The sequence below is a fragment of the Schistocerca cancellata genome, chromosome 12 (genome assembly GCF_023864275.1).
Source record: "Schistocerca cancellata isolate TAMUIC-IGC-003103 chromosome 12, iqSchCanc2.1, whole genome shotgun sequence".
Classification (NCBI taxonomy): Eukaryota; Metazoa; Arthropoda; class Insecta; order Orthoptera; family Acrididae; genus Schistocerca; species Schistocerca cancellata.
The window spans coordinates 127,935,955-127,963,130 of NC_064637.1; the positions used below are offsets into that span (position 1 = coordinate 127,935,955).

Sequence of the window (27,176 nt, forward strand, 5' to 3'; positions counted from 1 at the left end):
ACAGAGAGCATAGAAACAGTTGGGTGCAGGGTGTGGGGAGAGTCCTGGAAATAAGGGACATCCTACCCGGGATCCTTCCCCCTCTTCCTAAAATGGTGTTCTGTTACCCACTCAATCTCTATAACATCCTGGTCCATCCCTATGCTGCTGCCAATCCCAACGCCTTGCCACAAGAACCATATGCCTGGGGAAGGTCCAAGTGCAAGACCTACCCAATCCATCCACCCTGCACTTCCTATTCCACTCCTGTCACAGGCTTATCCTACCCCATCAGAGATCAGACCACCTGAGAAAGCAGCCACATCATATACCTGCTCTGCTGCAATCATTGCACAGCTTTTTATATTGTTATGGCTAACCATCAGCTGTACACCAGGATGAACGGCCACTGTCAAACTTTGCTGGAGAGCAAAGTGGACCACCCTGTGGCATAACATGCAGCTGAACATGATATGTTCGATTTCAGTGGCTGCTTCACTACCTGAGCCATTTGGATCCTCCACTGCTCCATCAGCTTTTCTGAACTGCACAGATGGGAGTTATCCTTACAACATGTTATCCACTCCTGAAACTATCCTGGCTTCAACCTACAGTAATTCCAACCCCACAGTCCTACATCACCTCCTCTCTATTCTCATCTCGCACCCTCTTCATGTGCAGCCGTCTGCCTCTCTTTCCCCACTCTTTCCTTTTTTTGCTGCATTTGCCTCACCTCCCTGCCTCACACACTCACAACACTGCGCCTGTTGGCAGTCTAGTCCCTGCACACACTGCCAGGCAACATACTTCTCTCCCCCTACCTGTACACTACTATGCCTTCCCCCTCCCCACCTCTTCCAGGTTGCTGCCTCCATTTCCACATGTCAGTTGCATTCTGGTCGAGCTGCTGGAGTTGATGGTTGTGTGTACGTGAGGTGTGCTTGCCTGAGCAAATGAATGGTGTGTGTTTCTCTTTATTTTTCTAATGAAAGCTGTGGCTGAAAGCTGATCTTTAAGTGTATTTTAATTCTGCCTGTCTGCAACTTAGCAAGTCATCTTCACAGTAATTAGCAATCTATCTTTGCCTTACATTGTTGGTACTTAGCTTTTACTCTTGCAAACTCTTGCACAATGTTTTGTCAGTCATTTCTGTCTTACATATTACACTATCTTCAGTGTATAAGCTCTCAGGTTTTCAGATCTCATCTGGTGCAGTCCCCAACAGACAAGACAGTTTTGCCTTATCATCCCACCTGCCAAGTCTACCGTGACACATGGTTCTGGCTGATTTCTCTGTGGTTCTCCATATTTCCTAAACATCGTAAGCCCTTTTTCTTCACCCATGTACCTTTTATTGACAAAAGTCGTAAGGGATCTTCTACTTTGAAAACAGCTTATGCCCTCTTAGTTTCCAAGTAGACATAGTCATTGCCTGATGACAAGAATAATTGTACAAGAATGGGGCTGCTACACCAAAACATTCACAATGAATGAAAGGTACATGGATAAAGTAAAAAGTGAGTGTACTTGTGGAAGAAAGCAGGAGCAAAATACAATGTGTGAAAGGTAATTCACAAGTTGTACCGAAACCAAACTACAGTTGTAAGAGTCAAATGATGTGAAATGGCTGCGTTATTTGAGAAGGGAGTGAGACGTTGGCCAATCAGTAAAGAAAACTGAGGAGAAATTGGGAAAGGGAGGTAAAGCTCACGAAGAAGAAATAAAAGATTTGAAGTTTGCCAGTGACACTGTAATTCTCTCATATGGCAAAGGACTTGGAAGAGCAGTTGAATGGGACAGATAGCATCTGGAAAAGAGGTTATAAGACGGACATCAATAACGGTAACACAAGGGTAATAAAATGTAAAACTAAATCAGGCAATCCTAAAAGAATAAGATTAGAAAATGAGATACTGCAAGTAGTAAGTTTTGCTATGTGGGTAATGGCGGCACGTGCAAAGTTTTATCATTGTGTTACAATGGTCGCCTATAGCCATTTCACTTACAAGGATAATAATTTCTCTATATAAAAGGCAATATCCCAAGTGACTGCCTCACTGACTGACTCATCGTCATCCAGCCAAAACCACTAAGGACAGAAACTTTCAATTTGCGGAGGGTGTGATCTTATACTGCAGGCATTGTTTAAGAAGTGATTTGATATTCCATTCCTTAGAGGGTGTAATAGCAGATGAGGATTTTTTTAAAAATATGTCACTATTTAGGCAATTTTGAAGCTAGACTTACGAAAATTGGTATTTGGTTTCTTGGTCAGAAATAAAGAAATATGTGTTTCAGCATTTGTTTGGAAATTTAACCCTTATGATGATGGAATATTGGGTGAAAGTTTTTTTGAAAATATATCATTATTAAAGAACTGTTAAAGTATTTTTAAAGCTTCATCCATGAACATTGGTATTTGACTTCTCAGTTACAAATGAAAAATACATATTTCAGCGTTTTTGGAAATTTAGCACCTAAGAGGGTAAAATAGGAAAGTTTTTAGGGAAATACTTCATTATGCACATATTCATTATGAAGCTGAAGCTATGAACATTTGTATTCAACTTATCTGTTAGAAATAAAAAAAAAATATGCATGTCATTGTTTTTTGTAATTCAGTCTCTAAGGAGGTGAAATAGGGGTGAAACATTTTATGAACATATTTCATTGCAAACGCATTTTAAAGCTAAACCTTTGAATGTTGCTCTTTGGTTTTTCAGTTAGAAATGAAAACATGTGTTTCACTGTTTTTGGATATTCAACCCCTAAGGGGGTGAAATAGGGCGTGACTGGTTCACTGACTCATCGTCGCCCCACTGAAACCACTGAGGAGAAAAACTTGAAATTTGGAGAGTAATGTGGATCTCACATTGAAGGCATTGTTCAAGAAGGATATGTTCCAAATTTCACTCCTAAGGAGGTGTATTAGGGTATGAAAAGCTTTTTGAAAGTATGTCACTATTAAGGCAAGTTTGAAGCTAGAACTATGAATACCGATTTTGCTTTCTTAGTCACAAATTAGAAGAACACATGTTCAGTATGTTTGGAAATTGAACCATGAAGGGGCAAACTAGTGGGTAATAGTTTTTTTGAAAATAAATCATTGTTAAAGAACTACTAAAGCATTTTTAAAGCTACGTCTGTGAAAACTGGTATTTGACTTCCCTTGTAGGGGAAAAAAATAAATTACGTATCTCAGTGTGTTTGGAAATTTACCTGCTCAGGGGGTAAAATAGGGGATGAAAATCTTTAATAAAATAATAATAAGAATTTTTAAAGTTAAATCCATGAAAACTGGTATTTCAGTTCATGGTTCGATATAAGATAATATTTGTTGGGGAGGGGGTGAAAGTTTCAGTGGAAATATTTCCACAAGAACATGGGAAGCCTAATTAATAAAAACCTTGGACTCCAACTACCAGAATCACTTTTTGGTCAGAAGTAAATTTGGAAAGGACCCTGCTTCTATAGCCTTCATTAGTGTGAAAAGCTTAGAAGGTGTTGCAATTTGTGAATAACAAAAAATTTGATTAAAGGAAAAAAAAAAAAAAAAATTCTATGCAGGCTATACAGTCAATGCGAGTGAATCAGCAGACGCTCAGCTAGTTGTAACTAAATTGAATATATGATTTTACTTATGCAAGATGTGCAAAAATTAACATTTTTTTTCACCTAATGTTTTCTTAAAATAAGATAATAAGTATTTTTTTGCAACTGGAAAACCATCTCAACACAGGTAGCAGCATTGGGCGAGCAGTATAACGGCAACAATGTCACTCTCAGTGTGGAATATAGATATAATTAATAGTTTAACAATAATTAATAGTTTAACATAGATAGCAAAGGGGGTGGGGATACTGGTACCAGTATGGTTTAAACCTCAGCTGACGAATTGACAGTCTGTGGTCTAGGTGACTTGCCCACGGTACCATTGTGAAAATTGCTCCTCTAATATCGCTTGCACAATACTTTACATGCACTGGTCAACGAAAAATACTGATCTGATGCTGTGAGCAATGTCAGTGCCAGTAGGGATGACATCACACTGATTCCCTTCTCTGGGTTGATCGTGATGTGGTTGACTGTCCTTTTAACACTTGACATCTGTTTCTAATTATTGCAGGGACAGCGGTACAAAACATGTTTTCATGCATTTTATTTGGATACCAGCATGCATTTGAAGAGAAGTGGAATATTATAGTGTGGGACAGTGTGCTGTAGGACATTGGCATGTGATCACTAGCCACCACTGCATTTGAACAGTTCAGACGAGAACAGAATAGAAGTTTTTGAAATGTGAAGCTACAGAAAAATATTGAAGATCAGATGGATGGATCAAATAATGAATTGGAGGTACTGCAATTGAATAAGGGAAGAAAGAAGTAAATAGTTCAATCTGACGTAAAGAAGGGGCCGGTTGAAGTGTGGAGGCAAGAATTCTTGAGGGAGACCAAAGCTCAAACACCATAAGAAGGTTCAAATGGATGTAGGTGGCAACAGTTGTGCAGGGATGAAGAGGCTTACACGGGATAGACTATAGTCCGTTGTAACTGATTTCGTCTAATCAGAGCATTCAGTGTCATGCCCAAACTGTTCATTGTTGCTAAATTGCCACAACTGGTAGTTCACTCACAATTTCTTGTCCGGCTTTGTTTTGGATCCCAAATCCTGGATTTGGCCCTTTCATTTCATACACAGCACTAACCAAATGCTACAGGATCTTTCCTCACAAGACACAACTCAGCATCACATATGCACATATTATAACCACAGATATCAGCTTGCATTAGAAAAGCTTTGTACAACGTAAAATGACACCAAGTTTTTGAAGGCTGCAACTAATCACTGTGACTGGGCCCTACATGGAACAATTTATTGGTTAGCATATAAACCTTACATGTCCAAGGTCAGAAGTTCAAATCTTGTAAAGTGCAGCAAAATATTTTATTTTTAAAAATACAGTCAAAAGACTTTGATTATTATGTTTATTCAATTAATTAATTTAAATGTAATTTCTTATTTGTGGTACTTTGTTGCATCATTTTCATCATCGAATTGACTTTTTTATTTGCTCTTATTTTTCTCTGTATCATCTGGAATCTGCTTGTGTCGCCTATCATCTGCAATCAAGTGCCAACCGGTACTGCTCACCGGTTGATAATGTGGCACCCTATGTATCCACTGTGAGGGTAGTTTCAGGTAACCAATGACAGCGAGAAATTACAATTTGCTTTTACTGGTGAAACTGGAGTTTATGTGTCTTGAGTTTGCTCATAGTGGTTAGCCTTAAACATCATGAACAAAATGCTCATGAGTTTAGTTTTGCTGCAGTTTGTTGATCGTCATTTTCTTGGATATATTGTGCATCACAAGGTTGGGTTAGGTTAGGACACAAGTTTAAATTGAGGGCTACAAAAGATGTTGTTCTTCTCAGTTCAGGTATTGGTCACTTAAAACCAATCAGCTGTTGACAGGTCCAAGTTCTGTCATACCTCGAGGCAGTTGCTGCCAGCATTGCTCCATGTTACTCTTAACAGTATTTGTGTACTGATCCGCAATGTTTGTATGTTGCCTATAACTGAGTGACAGCTGGCAGCAGATGTGGCAACACTGTGGCAGCAAGACTTCAGCTGTCAAGTAATTTTAATTGGGCTGTAGCATGGAGAGCTTAACCAAACCAGTCCTTGGACTGAGGGCCACAGCAAACATAAGTAACTAATGTGGAATGGCTTTATCCAAAAGAAATGCAAGCCATTATGATTGATTCATTCATTTTCAAAGCTCTTTGTTTTCCAAATGCAAATATGACTAATGCATGAATAGACTGCTAACTCACTGGGATTGCATTGTGCCCACCAGTTGGTGTTATGTGTACAGTGCCTCACAAAATGGTGACAAAGCAATAATAGATTTTTTGTGTTGGAATATGTGAAATGTGTTATCTGTTGTGACAGTGCAGCGTGGATTCAGAAGGAATTATGGAAAAGAACCGCCACATACCGTATTTACTGGAATCTAAGCCGCACTTTTTTTCCAGTTTTCGTAATCCAAAAAACCGCCTGCGGCTTAGAATCGAGTGCAAAGCAAGCGGAAGTTATGAAAAATGTTGGTACGTGCCGCCACAACTAACTTCTGCCGTCGAATATATGTAGCGCTATGCAGGCATGCGTTGTAGGCACAAAGATAAATACTGGCGCCAAAACCTCTGCGTCAGTAAATAAATTTAAAAAAAAAAAGTGGAAGACGAGCTTATTTTCTCCGCCGCGAGTTTCGACCACTGCATTTTCATACATTATCCAACGAAGTAAATACAAATTCCGTACTGTTCATTTTCGAATGTAGCACAATTTCAGTGTATTACGAAAATCTGATTGGCAAGACTGTTTGGGATGTTTGTCAATATGGCCAACTCTACGTTCTGAATTTTTTCCTATCTGTGAGAAGAGATGGTTGCTAATAGGAACCTGATGAAATATGAATCACATACAGTATTCTCTTCACCATAAGAATAATACGAATATAAACATTTTGCCATGTATTCTTTCGTGTTTGCTGCTATCTCATTTAAATCCTGTCTGCCTAATAAACTACGAAACTAGAGTGAGACAACAGCAAACGCGGAAGAATATACATATCGTGTCATGTTTATATTCGTATTATTCTTACAGTGAGAAAGGAAGCACGGCAAGTGACTAGATTTTTAAATCTAAGATGACTCTAATTTCTGTGCAGAATTTGATGTAATAAAGAAGCGGCCGCAAAGATTTTCAAACGGAGAAAAATTTTCGCCTAACTCTCGTTCAGAACATGTTCTATCATACGCAGTCTATTATTTGATTCTTGTTGATCATTATCAAAGAAAGCAGCAGTGTAAGTAACAACAAATAGCAGTCTCTTGCCATTGTTTCGCTAATGAGACGATTCCTCTTTTTTTTTTTTTTTTTTTTTTTTTTAAATTGTACGCGGCGGTAGCGCGTACAAAAGCAAGCCATGCCGCGTGCCGCGACAGGCCGTAAACATGCACTATCAGAATGCGACAAACAATGCATGACACAGTGCAGTAATGCATTTTCAGCTTTAAGAGTGACGCAAACACCTATAACAAAGAAAACGGCATTTATCAGATCAAAGCAAAATAAGCAATCGATTCAAACCAGACGAAGCACGTGAAAAAGGAAGGGTGCCCGTATAAATACGGACGGAGCGCCTGACGCATAGCAATGGCTATGTGGTAAAGCTTAACTGCTAAGCTTACGACGCGAACCAAACTACAGAAGCTGTATCGTCATTCATTCGACCTAAATTGTGTCTCATATTACAATGGACCAACTTCGTTTCGATTTGGAGGTGCGGCCTAAAACTTTTCTCTCCCCTTGAATTTCGAGTCTCAAATTTCAGGTGCGGCTTAGATTCGGGAAATTTTTTTCTCCTTTATTTCGAGTCTCATTTTTCAGGTGCGGCTTAGATTCGAGTAAATACGGTAAACAGAATGTTGTGCATTGACATTGGCAATTTAGGGACTCCAATTGTCCCTGTAAACAGAAAAGTACCAGTCGACGAAGTTGCCTGCTGCAACTGTAGAGAGGATGAGGGAAAGTTTGATATGCAGCCCAAAAAAATGAACAGCTCACAGGAGCTACAATTTGGAATACTGCAGCACACTGTATGGAAGATTTTGCTACATTTTAAATCATACTGTCTGTAACTCATGCAACAATCGAAAGTGGAAAATTGTGATCAATGTCTCCAATTTTGCATCACAATGCAAGAAACATTCGTAGATTTGTAGAAACGTTTGGCCTCCAACCTGATACATGGTGAAGAAATAACATTCCATTTATTTGGAAAACTTAATTGCCACAACGTGAGAAGGAGAAGCACTGAAAATCCTCATGAAAGTGTGGTACATGAACGAGATTTGCCAAATGTTAAGGTTTCCCGTGCAATGGACAGAAAAAGATGTATGGCCTGTTGTTCTTCTACGAGAAGACTGTGATGGGTACCTCTTACCTTGACATGTTGTAGCTGTGATTTGGTATTATTTCCACAACTGAGTGTTGATTCTGAGAATTTCATTCTTCAACAAGATAAGGCACCCCCTCATTGGAACATTGATGTTCATTGCTACGTAAATGACGAACTTCCACATTGCTGGATTGGGCATAGTGGAATGCTCACAGTTCATCACATTTACCAGTTCTTGAGTACACTTAACATACATAATTGTGGGTTAAAGCATTTTAACTATCTTCATAAAATCCTGAAGGTCTACTTAAATGTGGAAAGTCGCTAATGTCAAACCAATTGTCTTTAAAGGAGAAAACCGTTTTCTTTCCATGCTCTGTCCAGTGGCATTATCGTCATACATGGCACAATGTTTTGGGGCTACCTCTGCTGGCTGTCACCTCTCTGTTGAACTCAAACAAGAGAATGTTTAAAATGTCCCAATATCTCCCCTTGGCACTTCATTTTCTAGTGTCCACCACTCCACTCACTCTCTAAATAACACAATAACAATATTTAAACTGAAAGAGCAACAGTGAACTACAAATAAATGATGACAGTCAATAAATAAACCCATAGCAACTGAAATACCAACACAAGACAGAAACGCTACAGATTTATGGACCAACCTGATACTATGCCTTTTTTGAAACTATACCATCCAGGTAACACAAAGATTTTCTTTTCTTTCTGGCACCTTTTAAAACGAAATCTCATAGGTATAAGTACTCCTCCCTCTGCATCTCCTTGAAGGTCAGTTGTGTGCAATAAGAGCTGAACATTTTCACAAAAGTTTCGTATTTCTTTGTATAATTCACAATGTAGAAGAAATTACATTGTAATACCCCATATCTCTATATCATCAATGATATTTTTGTTGTGTGCACTTCATTTTCTCTTCTTTTGGGTAGATTAACAAATCCACCTGTGTTCGACATCATGTCTCTCCTTCCCTAATTTGCACTCCGTCTATTAGCTCAACTCTAACATTTTGCTTGCACATTCCATCAGCACTGTCATATCTTTCTCATTCTCATTAAAAAAAATTAATGACACTAACAGCTGGCTATTGCAACTGCCTGTAAAGACATTTTCTGTGGTAACTTTCTGTGCTTACTCTATCATGTAACGATGTGCACACTTTGAACTGTATTGTGAGATTGTGGAGTGCATGTAGGATAATTGGGCTGGGCCAGTGGATGTGCAATCAGCAGGGCAAGCATGGGGAGAGTGGTAGTGGTGGGAGATGCGGGCAGACCGTCACCGTGCTGTAGGTGAAATGCCGAGCGCTGGAAAAGAAGTGCCGTTGTAAACTGAAGTCTAATCTCATATTTTTTGTAAATATTAAGTGGAAGCTCTCCACACCCATACTTGTATGGTAACCACACAAAAATATCTACTGTCCCCTCTGCTTTGGTTAGTATTTACAAAGAATTGCACTGAAAGAATTGCATTGAAAATGCAACTTGTTAACCGTTTGTAACTTTCAGAGAAGCATCATGAGCGGCAAATGTAGAGTAAAACCTACCTTTGCTGTGGTAAAATTTGCTTCTTTTGCCAAAACGCAATGGAGTTTACACAATGTCACCTCACTAACAAGCTGTGTGAATGCAATTGTGAGAGAATTATTAAATAGTGGTTTATTAACTGAGGAACAGAGGACGATTAAGGTCAGTATGTTACGAAAAAGCACATCCTTGGCACAAAATGGGTGAGTAATGTCTCCACTTATGTTGTTCCAAAACCCACAGCATGTTTTGTTTCAGCAGCTATCAATAGTTAGTGTAATAACACGGTAGATAATGAAGCTGGATAACCATATGACAAAATGATCTTCTCTTGGTTTACTGTCGTTTGCAAAATCTCATTTCAGTATCTCAAACCGCTTACGAAATATGAGGAATGTAGTGGGTATTTCATTCCGCTTTATCGCTGGTGCCCTCAGTCACAAACGAGTGAGCTCCAATTTACTCAAGATTGGTGATATAGACTTACACCCAAGTTTAAAGCAAAATTCAATATGTTAGCTAAATTTCGTACACAGTAACATATTATGTACCTGGAACAGACAAAAAATCACAACACCAAAGTATAATTAGTGTAGAGTAATGAAATTTCAGGAATGCAGTTGTCGTGGAAATATATTTAACTGATTAACATTGCAAGATCACAGGTTAATGTAAGTGTGAGATAAGCTATTGCAAATGTGAAATGCTGGTACATTAACAATTGGTGCTACTGCCAGAATGTTGAATGCAAGCATGGAAATGTGCATGCATTGTACTTGTACAGGTGCCAGGTGTCGGTTTGTAGGATAGAGTTCCATGCCTATTGCACTTGGTCAGTCAATACAGGCACGGTTAATCCTGGTTGTGGATGACAATAGAGTTGTCGTCCGATGATGATCCATTTGTGCTTGACTGGAGATCGAGGCCAAAGTGACATGTTGACACTCAGTAGAGCATGTTGAATTACAACAGTGGTCTGTGAGCATGTGTTATCCTATTGGAAAACACCCCCGGATGATGATGATGATTATTATTATGTCTTTCGTTTCTCAGACGTTACGTCTGGTTAAAAATGGAAAGTGACGCGGACCTTGATCAAGCGTGACTTCCTTTTAACTGTACGGTATATGTTACAGTGCATTTAGGAACTTTCGGGTAATTGAACATGTATCAATAATTACAGATTTCTGTAGTTGTATATATACGTTTGGATGTAGCTGTATTGGGTTGATGTACTGGTGGATATTGTGTGGTATGACTCCTGTAGTTGATAGTATAATTGGTATAATGTCAACTTTGTCCTGATGCCACATGTCCTTGACTTCCTCAACCAGTTGGATGTATTTTTCAATTTTTTCTCATTTTCTTCTGTATATTTGTTGTATTGGGTATGGATATTTCGATAAGTTGTGTTAATTTCTTCTTTTTATTGGTGAGTATGATGTCAGGTTTGTTATGTGGTGTTGTTTTATCTGTTATAATGGTTCTGTTCCAGTATAATTTGTATTCATCATTCTCCAGTAGATTTTGTGGTGCATTCTTGTATGTGGGAACGTGTTGTTTTATTAGTTTATGTTGTATGGCAAGTTGTTGATGTATTATTTTTGCTACATTGTCATGTCTTCTGGTGTATTCTGTATTTGCTACTATTGTACATCCACTTGTGATTTGATCTACTGTTTCTATTTGTTGTTTGCAAAGTCTGCATTTATCTGTTGTGGTATTGGGATCTTTAATAATATGCTTGCTGTAATATCTGGTGTTTATTGTTTGATCCTGTATTGCAATCATGAATGCTTCCGTCTCACTGTATATATTGCCTTTTCTTAGCCATGTGGTGGATGCATCTTGATCAATGTGTGGCTGTGTTAGATGATATGGGTTCTTGCCATGTAGTGTTTACTTTTTCCAATTTACTTTCTTTGTATCTGTTGATGTTATGTGATCTAAAGGGCTGTAGAAGTGGTTATGAAATTGCAATGGTGTAGCTGATGTATTTATATGAGTGATTGCTTTGTGTATTTTGCTAGTTTCTGCTCGTTCTGTAAAGAGTTTCTTAAATTGTCTACCTGTCCATAATGTAGATTTTTTATGTCGATAAATCCCCTTCCTCCTTCCTTTCTGCTTAATGTGAGTCTTTCTGTTGCTGAATGTATGTGATGTATTCTATATTTGTGGCCTTGTGATCGTGTAAGTGTATTGAGTGCTTCTAGTTCTGTGTTGCTCCATTTCACTACTCCAAATGAATAGGTCAATATTGGTATAGCATAAGTATTTATAGCTTTTGTCTTGTTTCTTGCTGTCAATTCTGTTTTCAGTGTTTTTGTTAGTCTTTGTCTATATTTTTCTTTTAGTTCTTCTTTAATATTTGTATTATCTATTCCTATTATTATTATTATTATTTTATGTACAGATTTGCAGTCGGGGTGCATGGGATAACTACAAGAGTGCTCCTCTTACAAAATCGCTCCTGAGAATGTAACACCAGAAATAGATCCAGTGTGTCTAGCATGCAGGCAGGTTGGTTGCAGGCCCTCAACTGGCCTCCTCCTAACCAACACACGACCATCACTGATACCGAGGCAGAATCAGCTTTCATCAGAAAACATAATAGACTTCCACCCTGCCCTATAATGAGCTCTCACCGAAGTCACAAGTGGCAGTGGTTTGGGGCCAGTGGAATACTCGTTATAGGGCAACTGGTGCAAAGCTGTCCTTGAAGTAACTGATTGTAACAGTTTGTTGTGTCACTGTGTTGCTGAGTTCAGCTCAAATTGCTGCTACTGATGCAATACAGTGTACTAGAGCCATACACTGAACACAGTGGTCTTATCTCTAGGTAGTGCCAGGTTGGCATTCCATAGTCCAGTCTCCTCGTGGCTGTACATTCTAGTGACCACTGCTGCCAGCAATTGTGTACAGTGGCTGCAGTCCTGCCAACTCTTTCTGTAGTATCGCAGAAGAACATTCAGCTTCACGTAGTCCTGTTACATGTCCTCATTCAAATTCAGTGAGGTGTCGATAATGACATCTTTTGTCACCGTAAAGGCATTCTTGTCTAACATCATCTTGCAACATCCGGTCTCGAAGGTAACTAATGCTCACAACTGTTGCTGTGTGTATTTAAAGCAAACCTGTTTTATATTCTCATTGTAGTGCCAATAGTGCCACTCTTATGTGACTGGTGTAAAATTTGTATAAAAATCATTATTCAGATATAGAAACACGCCTACCAACTTTTGTTTATGTCCCGCAGTTTGTTCTTGGTGTTACAATTTTTTTTCCCAATCAGTGTAATATGCACCAAATGCAAAATCATAGTGACTGCTACTTTTCATTGCAAACTTCTTCCAATTTTGTGCAGTATCTTACTTAAATGCAAACAATGCAATAACTATGACCATTAATGAATAGCACATCATCATATTGACATATTAAAGCTATAAGTAACGCAAAAAAGAAAATTTCTTACCAAATAGATTTTTGTAAAATTGTTTGAGAAAGGCATGTGCCTCAATTCTATTAGTGCTGCACTCCGTTAACTTTTGGAAAGGGGGCATACAATGTCAGCCTCCTCTTCCAAACAAACAAATGAACTCACCCAGCATTTTGAATGAATATTGGTCATTGCACACTGGCCGCTCGATCATGCATGGACATTAGAGATTGAGCTGACCACGTTAGTTTCCACTCAAGCTGGGTTTACAGTTTATTTTATCAAATAACAATGTAGGACTCTGACTCTCAGTTCTGAACAGCAGTATATAACGTAAAATACTGTTCGTTTAATTGGATAGATAAAAAATCTACTCACCAAGCGATGGCAGAAAACACACACACACACACACACACACACACACACACACACACACAAAAGGTTGTTGTGATTGGCAAGCTTTTGGGGCCACTGGCTCCTCCTTCAGGCAGAAGGGTTGAAGGGGAAGGAAGAAGGAAAAGGACTGGAGAGGTCTAGGAAAAGGGGTAGATTTTGGGAAAGTCACCCAGAACTGTGGCTCAGGGGAGACTTACCTTTTCTTAGACCTCTCCAGTCCTTTTCCTTCAGCCTTCTTCCTTCCCCTTCAGCCCTTCTGCCTGGAGAAAGAGCCACTGACTCTGTAAGCTTGCCAGTCACAACAGTCTTTTATGTGTGTGATCTGCCGCTGCTTGGTGGTAGATTTTTTATCTATCCAATTAAATAATTTTATCAGTAATTGATTGTTTTCATTGTTAAAATACTGTTTGTTAGATAAATTGCATGTTAATAGTTTGTTTTCTGGTACTTTACATTCATTTTTAAACAGTTACTGCTTTTTAAAGAGACAAAACACTTTCTCTTTCAGATGAAGTACATGATAAGAACAGAAACCCAAAGAACTGTGCTCGTACATGTAATAGAACCAAATGTGCCGCTGAGCTTATGTCACAATAATCAATGTTTCTTGAAGGGAAAATACCATTTTGCTGGGCAGTGTGTGAGTATAGAGCATATTAATATGCTTGTTGCAGCTAGAGTCCAGATCTTTGATGCTTTACTTATTTAACAGAAAACAGAACCGAAATTATAGTGATGTCCTATGCAGGAGAGAGCTGTTGACATTTTCCACTGTGATGTACCTCTGTCTCATATCTGCTGTACTGAAAGGATACACTGGAAGTTGATGCTATGCAATGTAAAGAACACACCCTTAAATGTTCCACAATAATTCTTTGAATTATTTCTTCATAATAAAATCACCACGTAGTGCTCATTTGGTAGCAATTGTTTCCTAAGTTAAAGGTAGGTTTCATTTCATTTCAGTAAGGATTGGTACTTATCTTTTCAAGGTGGATTAGTGTCTCGGTTTCTTCTCCTATTCTAAAAAAAACTAAACTCTGTCGACACAGCCCTTGTAAGACTTAATGGTATTGCCCATCTGCTGTGTCATCTCAGCTGACAGGTTTCACTGAATGTGGATATGGAGGGGCATGTGTTCAGCACACTGTTCTCTCTGCCATTGCCAGTTTTCATGACTTGTGTGACCACTTCTCAGTCAAGTAGCTGTTCAATTGGCCTCGTAAGAGCTGAGTGCATCCCACTTTCCAACAGAACTCGGCAGACCTAGACGATCATCCATCCTAGTGCTAGCGAAGCCTGGCAGTGCTTAATTTTCGTGATATGATGGGAACTGGTGCTACCACTACATCACAGCTGTTGGATATCTTCTCCCGCTGTGTGTTATTGTATAAAAGGAGATCCTGGGTGTTGCATATTAACTGTATCTGAAGAATTAATAATTTCAGTTCACATCAGCTGTTTATTCTAATCTTACAATTCAGCACACATATTTTCAAAATACTGCATATCTTTTTCAAATGTAAAATATAAAAAAAATGTATCTTTTTCGTGTGGTTTGAAGGCCTTCATTGAAAAACTGGCTGATTGTGAGAACAACATGAACCAAATGCTAAATATGCTAATACAATTCTGACACGTTGAGTGCTAAAGAATTAATATACAGGGTGTTTCAAAATGGACTTCACAACTTTAAAAATTCATATAGATTTATTGAAAGAAGATATAGAGCTGGGTTTGGTGTTATTTTGTAGGGAAACACATCAAGTTTTTTTTCACCTTAAACTAAACATGTTGTATGTAACTTCTGTTGGTTATCCTGGAAGTCAGTTTCTTCCCAAACTCATTGTAGCATCACAGGTGTAACTTGCTCAGTGGTGGTGTAAAAACTTGCTTCAAGTTCAGGTAGAGAAGCCAGCACAGGAGGTACAAACACGATATCCTTGATGAGGCCCCATTTAAAAATAGTAAACATTTCGTTTGTGGTCATCCTCGTAGATCTACGGTATCAAACATTTTTGTAACATATCCAGGTACACTATATCGTTGATGGTTCTCTCACAGAAAAAAAGGAGCCATACATTTTGTTCTTGCTCAATGAATAAAAAAGTTCAGTTTAGGGCTATCATGAACATGTTGCAATGTTTGATGTGGATTTTCACTGCCCCAAATCTTACAGCTAACCTTGCCACTTAAGATGATTTTGTCCAAGAAATGTTCATTCTCATGTAATCGACTTACCATATCTGCACAGAAGTTCTTGCTAGCAGTTTTATCAGTGCCTTTTATTGCTTGTACGATTGTCAATCTGAACACTTTCAAATGCAAACGGTTTCTCAACACAAGTCAAACAGTTATATGTGGGGTTTGCAGTCCGGGAGATGCATGTCGAGTCAGTTTCAGAGGGCTGTTGACAAAATGTTGTCTCAATTGCTCTACAATGTCGTCAGATGTGCTTGGATGACCTGATGATTTCCCATATCTTACCAAGCGCCCTGTTTCTACAAAACATTTATGCCATTCATAAATTGTATGCCTACTAGGAGGATCTGTAGCACACTTGGTATGGAAATTACGCTGAACTGTTGTCGCCGACTTTGATTCTTCAAACCAAAACACACAGCTAGCATGCTCAGGTCCAGTGAAGGCAGCCATCTTTAATGCAACTGTCGCTAGCACTCTTTACAGTGTGATTTGGCACCAGCGAACTATGTGAGACAAAACTTGATGTATTTCCCTACAAATTGACACTACAGTTACCTCTGAAGATACTACGAATTAATTTATATGGATTTTCAATGTTGTAGAGTCCTTTTTGAAACACCCTGCTTGTGTTACAAACCCAGGTTCCAGAACCTTTCAGAACAGTAAATAGTCCACATTAGTATTAACGTAGTTTTTGTTACTGAAATTATTTGGCAGTTGCAATTTCTGTTTTGTTTTCTGAAAATAATTATTTAAGTGAAGATTTATAGGTCTAATAGTTAGTGGCAAAGGTTGCAAATTTGGAAATTATGAAAAATAGAAGCTTCCTGTTATTTTAAAAACTTGATTTCATTATTGATTGCAAAAATGAATAAAATTATAAGTGGAGAAAGATACTTTGCTTGCAGGCAACATTCAAGAATGAAAGTTATTGTATCTAATGTAGAGTTCATTTCAGATCATATAATTTAAAATTATGACTACTAATTTTCATGGTGTAAGATCGATACTTGATAACATATTGAAACAAATAGAAAAATATATTTACAGAAAAATTGTGTTGGACAGTCAGAAATCTCTACTTTCATAGCTACTCATAAGTGAACTGAAACCACAGTTCAGTATAGCTAAGTATAACAAAGTTACTATCAGAGCAGGTGAGTTTTATATTTTGCATGTAAGCTTCCACTTAAATGCTGATGTAAAGGAGATTATGAACGTCCACAGATACAAACTAAATTTACATTAGAAAATCAGTTGAAGTCTGGCAAAACTGAAAGTGGCAGTGAACAGTTCATTACTTGAGCTTAAGTTCTGATGGGGCTAGAGAAGAAATGAATTTTAATAGTGGCTTATAACACTTTATTTGCACATTAATGTTGTTGAAGTCCAGTTGCAGTTTGACAAATTACAGTTACAGGTAAAAGATGTGCATCTCTTCCATCACAGACACATCCAGAAGAGAACTCGCCCAACATTACTAGTTGAACTTCATTGAAAATAAAGAGAAGCTATTTCAGTGCATGATATACAAAGGGCATGCCTAGGGTTCGAAGTTACCAGGTTTAGGCCAGTCTAAGAGGCCAAACAACTAATTGGAATGGACAACAGAAGGGGAGATGGATGATGTTAACTTATGTTACTGGCCAGTCATGGAATGCAGAGCCAGAAAGACGTTTGTACTGCTCGAGGTCTGGATATTTTGCACTGCAGAATCCTCCAGAGTCCATACACATGACCTGTATCCCACACTCACTATTGGCTAAAACCGATGAATTTGCTAGCACTTTCAGCAGAGGGCTGAAGGCATCTTGTCAGCAGCTTCAGCTGGACAGAATTGCCTCAGTTCTGAAAGGCAGGCAACTTGTGTCACATAGGCACAGCAGAAGTTGCTCTGAGAGAAAATTTGCAAAAATTTGACTGAGCCTCTGAAATAAATTTTTTAAATCAATTTCATAAAATATTTCTTGACTGGCTGCCTCCCTGTAAATTTCTTCCCCATTCCAGAGGGATGGTGACTCACATTGTTTACAAAAGGATGTCAGTCATTCCCTGGAAAGACAGTCTGCCATAGTAGGGGCCTTAAAGTTATGGAAGGGACATGTTATAAATTTTTTCATTTAGTGTAAGTGGGAGTGGACTTACATTTAGTCAAGTTTTTGAGATTCCATCAGATAAGTATGGTAAAATATTAAGTATTCCAATTTTGTGCAGAAATACAATAGCTCCTGTAATAATTGAAATCACCATTATCCAGATAATCAGATCATTAAAATAAATGAAGTAAAATCATGCCAGAAAGCTTCACAAAAGAGGAATGTACTAATATTGTTTCTGTTAGTTTGAGGGAAAAAATCTATTATTACCTTACTGTAGCAGTGCTAAACTCAGTGTCATAGGAAGTAGACATTGGCCGAACTGAATCAGCATTGATGTTTTAACGGTTTCCGGGTGTTGTTTGTAATGTTTGGCAAATATTAATCTCATTACTATTTAGTGGAACTAATACCTAAATATAAAAAGAATCAACAACATGACAGAACATTTAATTACCGAGCGAGGTGGCGCAGTGGTTAGCACACTGGACTCGCATTCGGGAGGACGACGGTTCAATCCCGTCTCCGGCCATCCTGATTTAGGTTTTCCGTGATTTCCCTAAATCGCTCCAGGCAAATGCCGGGATGGTTCATTTGAAAGGGCACGGCCGATTTCCTTCCCCATCCTTCCCTACCCCGAGCTTGCGCTCCGTCTCTAATGACCTCGTTGTCGACGGGACGTTAAACACTAATCTCCTCCTCCTCCCTCCAGAACATTTAATTCTATGATAATCAAAGTATTTGGGTAAAAACATAATAAGTCAACCCATTGAAATCATTTATACCTGACTTGGGTGATAACTGAATCAAGTACATTTCAAAAAGATTAATAACATAAGTGAAATCTTGCTAGATCGTCTGACTGTTTTTGCAGGTAGTTGTTGCACAAAGTTGTACAGGCTTCAAAATACTAACACATTTCAGTAAAATCGATAATGCAGTTAGCAAGCTGAATAGATGGGAAACCATAAAACACTTATAACCCAAACCTTATCTATGCTCCCTGTGTTCAAATAGAGAAGTAAAAACCTTTACTTATACCAACAAAATACCGGAATTATGGATGAAATCAGGGGATAGCAAAGGCTACACATCGAAACCAATGAATTTCTAACTCCAAAATGCTATCTCCTCATGTTAAAATATCTTTAATTGCTTCATGGAGCAATAGTCCTTTGAAACATGGCACACTGGAATACTTACAAAAACACAGTAAGAGAGAAAGACAGTGAAATATCACACATAGGTCAAAATTACTCAGTAGTTTCAACGGGAAAAACTGTAGTATAAAGTAGCCAGAGCATCTGATGAGCTATCCCTACCTCAACTTGGCCACATCATTGTAAATGGCCAATGCAGACAAATAGTAGTGAAAATTTCAGAAAAGCAAAAGAAACAATTTATCTATTCATTTAAAAACCATTTTAAATTACCTCATGGGATAATAGTGCTTACATTTATCACTGGGTTTTACATGTAAATTAATTAGTTAGAACTAAGGCAAATAAAAATTATCAAGGTTGAAATGTGTCCACGTTGTGGTTTGAAGGGTTACTGATTTGTTCAGCAGATAATATAATTTTCAAAATGGGTAGCTATAATCAATATTTCTCATTACACAATATTGTCCAGTTGCAAAATGGGGGTCTGGTATGATATAAAATATTTGTAGACTGAATGCACCTAGTGTAAGGGCTTATAGCCATAATACATTTTTGACTTACACTCATTAATTATAGAAAACATGTACTCCTTTAAATTCTTATCTAATTCCCAGAACCACAAAATAAAATCATCCACATGTGTCACCTCATTACATGACAATTATAAAAACAACATAAGGAAAAAGTACTTGAGAGTTGTGGTAAATCATTAATATCCATTATATTACATAAGAATATTGCTCATTATCTCATTATAACCATGGTACCATTCTCGATCCCTTTTGCAGGAAACAGATGAAAAATTACTAATTCAAATGATCTAAGATGATAAAATATAAAAACATTCCAAGAAAGTGCAAGATCTACTGCTCAGTATAACACACAGATTCAATGTTTTTCCCAATAGGGTCACTCAACCACAATGTTGTGCAAACATGGTAGAATAATTATTAAAAAAACTGTTCTCTGTAACTTAAATTACAACTAGAAATTCAGAAGGACAAGACCATAACATGTCAGTTGAAACTGAGGATCGGTTACAACCTTATTTTTTCCTCTAAAATGACAAAGTTAAAAAAAAGTATGTGTCCTGTCAGCTGTTCTTAGAGTTTACGGTTGTCAGATTATCTGGGGAGCTTAATTGGCATAACATAAGCTTTTAAAACAAAGTTAGAGAATGGAGAAACACAGAGGCAATACTCTAGAAAAAATAAAAATTTGTGTTCTGTTCATAAGACTTCACATAAAAGAAGGGAAGGAATGCAGTGAGTTTATAATCCGTTCATAAAATACGAAAAGATTCACAGCTAGAATGTCATTCTGCGTGACAGAAGTGCATGCACTGTTTGTTTACAAACTACCTTACAACTGATGGGAGAAGAGCACGTGGCTTGTCTGCCAGAAAGGAGAGATATGTGTGTGTGACATCAACAAACTTTAATGGTAGTAGGTCAAGGGAGGAGGAAGGGTGAGAGGGGCCAGGGGGAGGTGGCACTTTCAACACTTGGCACAGCACTTGTATGCTTGTTAAAGCAAAACATGTTTTGAAGCACAGCTGGTGGCACTTACCGGTGGTGTAACACTAAGTATGTGCAGAAACAGAGTAAGATAATGCTGTCTGACAGCAGGTTAAATACCAAGCATGGAGCAACACCAAATTTCTATATGAAAGGATCTGAGCTTTTGTATGAAAAAAAAAAAAAAAAAAAAAAAAAAAAAAAAAAAAAAAAAAAAAAAAAAAAAAAAAAAAAAAAAATCGGACCGTTAGCACAGTACTTGTTTTAAATTTAAAACAGAAATAGGGTTGCAGAGTGCATCTCTGTGTTGAATTTCAGCAATCGTAAAATTCAGAAAACACTGGCCAGTCATTTTAGGAATTTGTTGTCTGCATAAGAACTACAACAGAGTCACCTCAAGACAATGGAAATTTTGATACAGAAGAATCAAGGTGCAATAAGGAGTATTGCAGTTTCGGCTGAAAATTACGGTGGTGAAGGTGAGGGAAGGGAAAGAGTGCTTATTGATTTACTAGACACAGGTCAGAAACGTTTTATGAAGAGAGACTGAAGGGAAACAGTCAGTTCAGTGGATATAAGAATTAAAAAGCACAGTTATTTGTAACTCTTAGTGACACCTTGAAAGAAAACAGGGAATAAATGCTTGTAAACTGACAGTGGAATTAGCTGGTCTGCAGAACAGTGGAATATCAGTTATGAAAATCAGATGAAGATTCAAAGTATAATCGTCCTTTGAACAAAAAAACAAGTAGAATAGACACTGCAAAGAGGGCTGCACATTCTAGGTTTGACAACAAAACGAAACATTCAAGAATGTGGGCTTGTAAAAAGTAGCATTGTAGAAAACTTCAGTAAGGTAAACTTGATCACATTCTTTTGAAAGACAAAACAAAAATCTTGTCAATAAAAGAGATCTACAATTGAAATACAGTACAACACCAAAATTCTACAACAAAGCATAATAATGCAAATAGCTTAAGTCATCACATGACAAAGACCTATACAGTAGGTGGGTAAATACTTCAAAATCTTCACAAATATTTAAACTCTTTACAAGATACAAACAGGTTTGGACCTGGGTCATACTTCTCATAAAACTATTAACAATTACTTACGACCCCTTAATATTTGTACTCTATATAATACTCTCAGTACATTGCCACTCAAAACATATGCAATAAATTACTTATAAATCATATGATACTATGTCACAGGACCAAAAACAAATTGACTGCATTCTCTAGTGGTTAGTGTTTAAGGCTAGTAATTCCAAGGTCTCAGGATTGATTCCTGGTGTGCACCTTAGCTTTTACCCTGGTAGATAGGTCTGGAAGGACGCCCCCGTACCTTGCAGCCCAAACGAAAAGCTACTCAAATATAAAGGCGGCAAAATTGACTTACAAGTTGCCAAAGTAACATTTTACATCAAAAGATTTGCACTGGGCTATGAGACACACAATGTTTCTTTATTAGCAACAAAACCATCAGTCATTAGTTTTTCATGTCTGACAACAAAATTATTGATTGTTATGGCTATGGGTTGTATTCTTTGCACAATTCCAGACCAGTTCTATAGGATTAGGGTCTAAATGGTATGGCAGCAGTAGGAGGGGAAACATTTTCTTGCAAAATTTTGCCAATGGAATAAAGGGGAGCAGGTTAGCACTCCTTAATTAATGCCAAAGTTGTCCTATGGCTGTACATATTTTAATGTTGTGTTGTGGTAAAATGTAAATACTTTTGGATTTCTATCCCTACACCACTCCCACTCCCAGCCCCTTGCCCCAGGGATCATATCCATGAGTACGATAGACCAAGATGCAAGACCTGCCCAATTCATCCACCCAGACCCTCCTACTCTAGTCCTGTCACAGATTTATTTTACCCCACCAGATACCAGGCCACCTGTGAAAACAGCAGTGTCATATACCAGCTGTGCTGCAAACAGTGCAAGGTTTCTTATGTCAGTATGACTACCGACGAGCTGTCCAGCAGGATGATTGGCCACCACCAAACTGTGGTTAAGAACAAAGTTGACCACCTCATGAAACAACATGCAGCTGAGCACAACATGCTCAATTTCAATTAATACTTTACAACCATCACCATCTGGAGTCTTCGTTCCACCACTAGCTTCTCTGAACTATGTTGAGTTATCCAACAACACATCCCCTGCTCCCATAATCATACAGCTGTCAGTCTCAGTTATCCCACTGTCCCTGCACGCACCCTCCATCCCCCTTCTACCATCGTTTTACCCCTATCAATTAACATACCCATGTCACCTTCAGCATGCTTCACTGGTGACAAGCTTCAACAGCCTCGTGTCACATGCCTAGCTCATGTATCAGACTCCCTCCATTCCACATTTTTAACCAGCAAATCAGCTGCCCCCATCCAAGCTGCTAGCCACCCTCCTCCAGTACCTCTCTCTCCCACTACCCATCCCACCCAACACAATCTTCACCATAACACAGTCAATTGCCAAAATGCAGCGCTGGCTCTCTTCATCCACTGTGCAGGATGTGTGTGTGTGTGTGGGGGGGGGGGGGGGGATAAGTCTGGTAAAAAAGCAAGAAAAATGGTAGTTTTATAAAAAACATACCTTACTCCTCAACATAGTCTCCTTTGGAAAATATACATTTGGTTGAGTGATCCTCCAGCTTTTTCATCCCATCAGAAAAATAGCTTCTGTTAAACTCTGCAAAATTCTCATTGACTGCAACTATTACTTTCTCATTTGATGAAAAGTTCTTCCCAGCAAGCCAAAGTTTTAAGTTAGGGAACAGGAAGAAATCACTTGGGGCTAAGTTTGGTGAACAGGATGGTTCTTTTGCCATTGTTATTGCCGATATGTGGCATGTTGCATTATTCTAGTAAAAGGACACTTTTTTGCGTGCCAACCTTGGTCTTTTTTCAGCCAATACAAGTTTAAAATGATCCAACAATGAAGCATAATAGGGTCCTGTTATGGTTTTACCTTTTTCCAAGTAATCTGTGATGATTATTCCTTGAGCATCCCAATGAAACTGTGGCCATAACCTTACCAGCTGACGAAATGGTCTTTACTGTCGGTGTTGCACTTTTACCAGCTCTTATAGCCCAAGCAGGATACAATGGCCAATGTGCAGTGACCGGTTTTCATCCAAAGTGCTTGCAAGTTTACTTGTTTGTTTGGGAGGGGAGGCCGACAGTGTCTGAAACCTTTGAGCCGGTCAGTGATGACAGAATCGAGACACATGGCCAGCAATCTTTCTCAAATGATTTTACAGTAACTTTTTGGTAAAAAAATTATTTTTGCTTTACTTAGAGTTTTCTATGTCAGGTTCATCATTTTGTTAATGGTCATAGTTATTGTGATATTTATATGGAAGTAAGATATTGCGCAAAATTCAAAACAGTTTATAATGAAAAATAGCGGTTGCTATGATTTTGCTTTTGGTGCATGTTACATAATATGGTGCAGCATATGAAATTTAACTAACATATTGAATTTTTAAACCTAGTTCAAGTCTGTAATGAGCACGTCTGTGCTTACAAAACAGAGAGCATTTGTCTGCTATTCTGTGTGTAAACTACTTTTTTGTTGACACATGTTGAATTCTATTTAGCTCTATGTAGTAACCTCAAGTTGCGGGAAGGATGGAGTCATCTAGAAAGAATATAATGTTTGTAATAGATGAATACAGATATCATAGATGTTTGTGGGCTCCAAGAAATCAGCAGCACAAATGCTAAAGGAAATAAGAAACTGTAATTGGTAGAAAACTGGGGAAGCACTCAGAGGTCCAACTGGGAACAGGTGAAAGATGGTAAATTAAATCAGATGTTTCCATCAGGAGGGGATGGAGTGAAAAAGTATGAAGCTTTGTATTTCTGTGTACCAAAAAAGTAACAGGATAGTTAATAAGTACAGGGTAATTTTGTGATGATGTTATGAACTTTCAGTGGTGATGGAAAATGGTAACTGCATCAATTTGAGGTAAGATACCCTGGTCCAGACATGACCGAGCCTGTAAAGTCATGAGTGAAAATAGTTCTGTTACCTCTGACATTGGACCTCTTCTACTATGAGCTCTTTGCATGCCATATTTTCAGAGAAGGTAGTATGGACCAAGACACAAAGAAAAGATGTTCACTAAACATGGGCTCTAAAGTGCATATAGGGTGTATATGCTCCAGGAATCCAGAAAAAAGCCGAATTTTTTCATCTGGGAAAAACGCATGTATTTTTTAGAATTTTGGAAATTTTTCATTATTTTACTTTTCATTTAAATTTTTGTAATGTTGACTGGTAAGAACTGATCCTCTAACAAAGAATTTCAGTTGAGCCCGCTACTTCAGAATAATACTGCAGTAATAAAACATAAATGAGGGAATAACACTGAAATAAAGCTTCAGTTGCAAAGAAATGTGCCATTTACAATAATAAAACACAGTGTACACACAAGCGTCTGCTGACAGCAAAATATGTCAAAGACTATGCAGCACTTCATAGCAACAAACTGCTTCTGATGCCTCTTTCTTGTGAACCTCATTTCAATGAACGTGACTAAGACTGCTGTACAACAAACTGCTCTCGATGAGCATGATGTGAGAACTGTTTCCTTTCTAACAGGTCATGGGAAAATATTGATGGTGGCTTAAGAAGCATTACCTAAAACTAAAATTTTGTTTTATGCAGATGAATTATGTTACGCGTGAGAGTGTATGATAAATTTCTCAAACCACACAGCGTTAGACTCTTATTCAAAACTTAACACTGAGAATCAGCCACTCAGAAAAATTTCAGGTTCAAAAGACCAGCTGTTTAAACCGTTACTTACAATTTTAGTGACCCATTTGAGTTTGACACACATACAGGGTAATACATGCAAAAAAGACCAAGTTTCAAGGTTAGCTCTTCATATTTATTTTAGTTCTTTCACAGATTAGAAATTGTGCAATAAAAAGTATAATTATCCTTCAAAATATGTGCAAAGTGAGTTCTTGAGCAATTTCACACGTGTGGGGCTTTTCTACAGAAAAGTAAATGCTTGTCGGAACATGTATTCAGCTGGGTAATCCACGAAATGTTCAGTGCACATCAGTGAAATTTATAATTTTGCTCGCCAGAAATATTTGCTGCAATGTACACACATTAATTTAAACCATTAACTTTTCTTATTAATGTGTTTGCACCACTGAACAATGATGTTGCTGCCCGACTACATCACGTGTGCTGCGCCCTGAATATCTGCTGTCATTGGCTGACAAGATCATGTGACATAAGTGCATCAAAGATATTTATAAAATGTGATTATTCAAAGGACTGATAAGTTTTACAGGCCCGAGGGAAAGTATATTGTCACTTAACAGGAAAAAGAATGTATTTTCACCCAGGAAAAAAGTTAAATTTCACCAGGGAAAAAGCGTGTTTTCACCTGAGAGAAAGTGTATTTTTAACTGGGAAAACCCAGAATTTCTTTTTCTTGTCCGCATATATATTCTGTACATAGCTTAAAAGCTATCACTTCTTCATTTTTGTTACTGTGAAATGAATCTCTTCTGCTGAACAAGTGCTCATAGCTCAAAGTAAGCATGTTAGAGCTCATGTTTACTATACCTTTTTTTTTTTTGTGTCCATACTACCTCCTCCCAAAATATAGAAAGCAAAGAGCTACAGTCGAAAATTTCCACTGCCAGAGCCATCAGAAAGATTTTTGCATATAAATTTCAATGTGGTCATTTCTGGACAAGGGCCTCGTACATAAAATTGATACATTCACTCTTCTCTTTCATCCCTAGTAACATCATCATAGAATAACCCAGTAGACTCTGTTACAGTAATTATAAAGTCAAAAATACACAAAAGAACTGATCATCCTTGTTATTTATATTCACGGTAAGCGTAATTACATGTCTTATGTATCACTGTTATTTTTAGAGGATTTTAATGTGTTGTTTATAGCAGTGTTACATTAATTATGCATTATTGGTATTATATTCCTTATACATTAATAAAATTCATGCTTCACATATGCCTCTGCAGACTTCAGGACCTATCAGATACATGGCAGACTGAAACGCAAAACATTTCCTGATGTAAATTTCTCCAGATACAAATAACCAGAGTGTAAATGTAGGTAGCTTTTATTCAGTATGTAGTACACTGCATAGCAGGGGGTATCCTGTACCACTACTAGTCATTTTCTTTCCTGTTCCACTTGCAAATAAGTTGGGAAAATGACTGTCTATCAATGTCCATATGAACCCTAATTCATGGTATCATGTCTTCATGGTCCTTACGCAAAATGTACATTGATGGCAGTAGAATCATTCTGCAGTCAGCTTCAAATACCGGTTCTCTAAATTTTCTCAGTAGTGTTCCTCAAAAAGAACATCTTCCCTGCACTACTCAGGAGTGGGTAACACTAGTGTTCTATATGTGCTCTTATTTACAAATGGCCCACACTTTACTGAAATTCTTCTAATAACCAAATTGATCCAGTCACTTTCCATACTGCAATCCTTAAATGCTGGTTGCATTTCATGTTTGTGTCAAGCAGCACATTACTAATTCTGTATTCAAATGTTGCAGGTTTGTTTTGCTGCATTAACTCATAGTTTTCTACATTTAGATCTAGCTGCCATTTATTGCACCAACTAGAAATTCTGTCCAGGTCATCTTGATTCCTCCTACAATCACTCAATGATTTGCCACTAATTAGTGTTCTGTTTTTAAATTTCCTCTTCATATGTAATGAGAAGAAAGCAGATAGCAATAATCAACATGTGCAAGTTTTGGAATGACAGTAATGCTAAGGGAAGACAGGAGCTACAATTCAGTATTAAGTGCACTGCCTCTACGTGTTTCACTGTTATTTAAA

The 27,176-nt window shown here is 37.9% G+C and overlaps 1 protein-coding gene across 1 annotated transcript in view; it reads left to right on the top strand.

Annotated features, from left to right (window-relative positions):
• Positions 1-27,176, top strand: part of LOC126109611 (uncharacterized) — a 53,773-nt gene that overhangs the window by 17,408 nt on the left and 9,189 nt on the right. Inside the window, exon 5 of the mRNA XM_049914656.1 lies at positions 13,835-13,966. Coding sequence (XP_049770613.1) covers positions 13,835-13,966 — 132 coding nt within the window. The remainder of the gene's footprint in view (positions 1-13,834; positions 13,967-27,176) is intronic.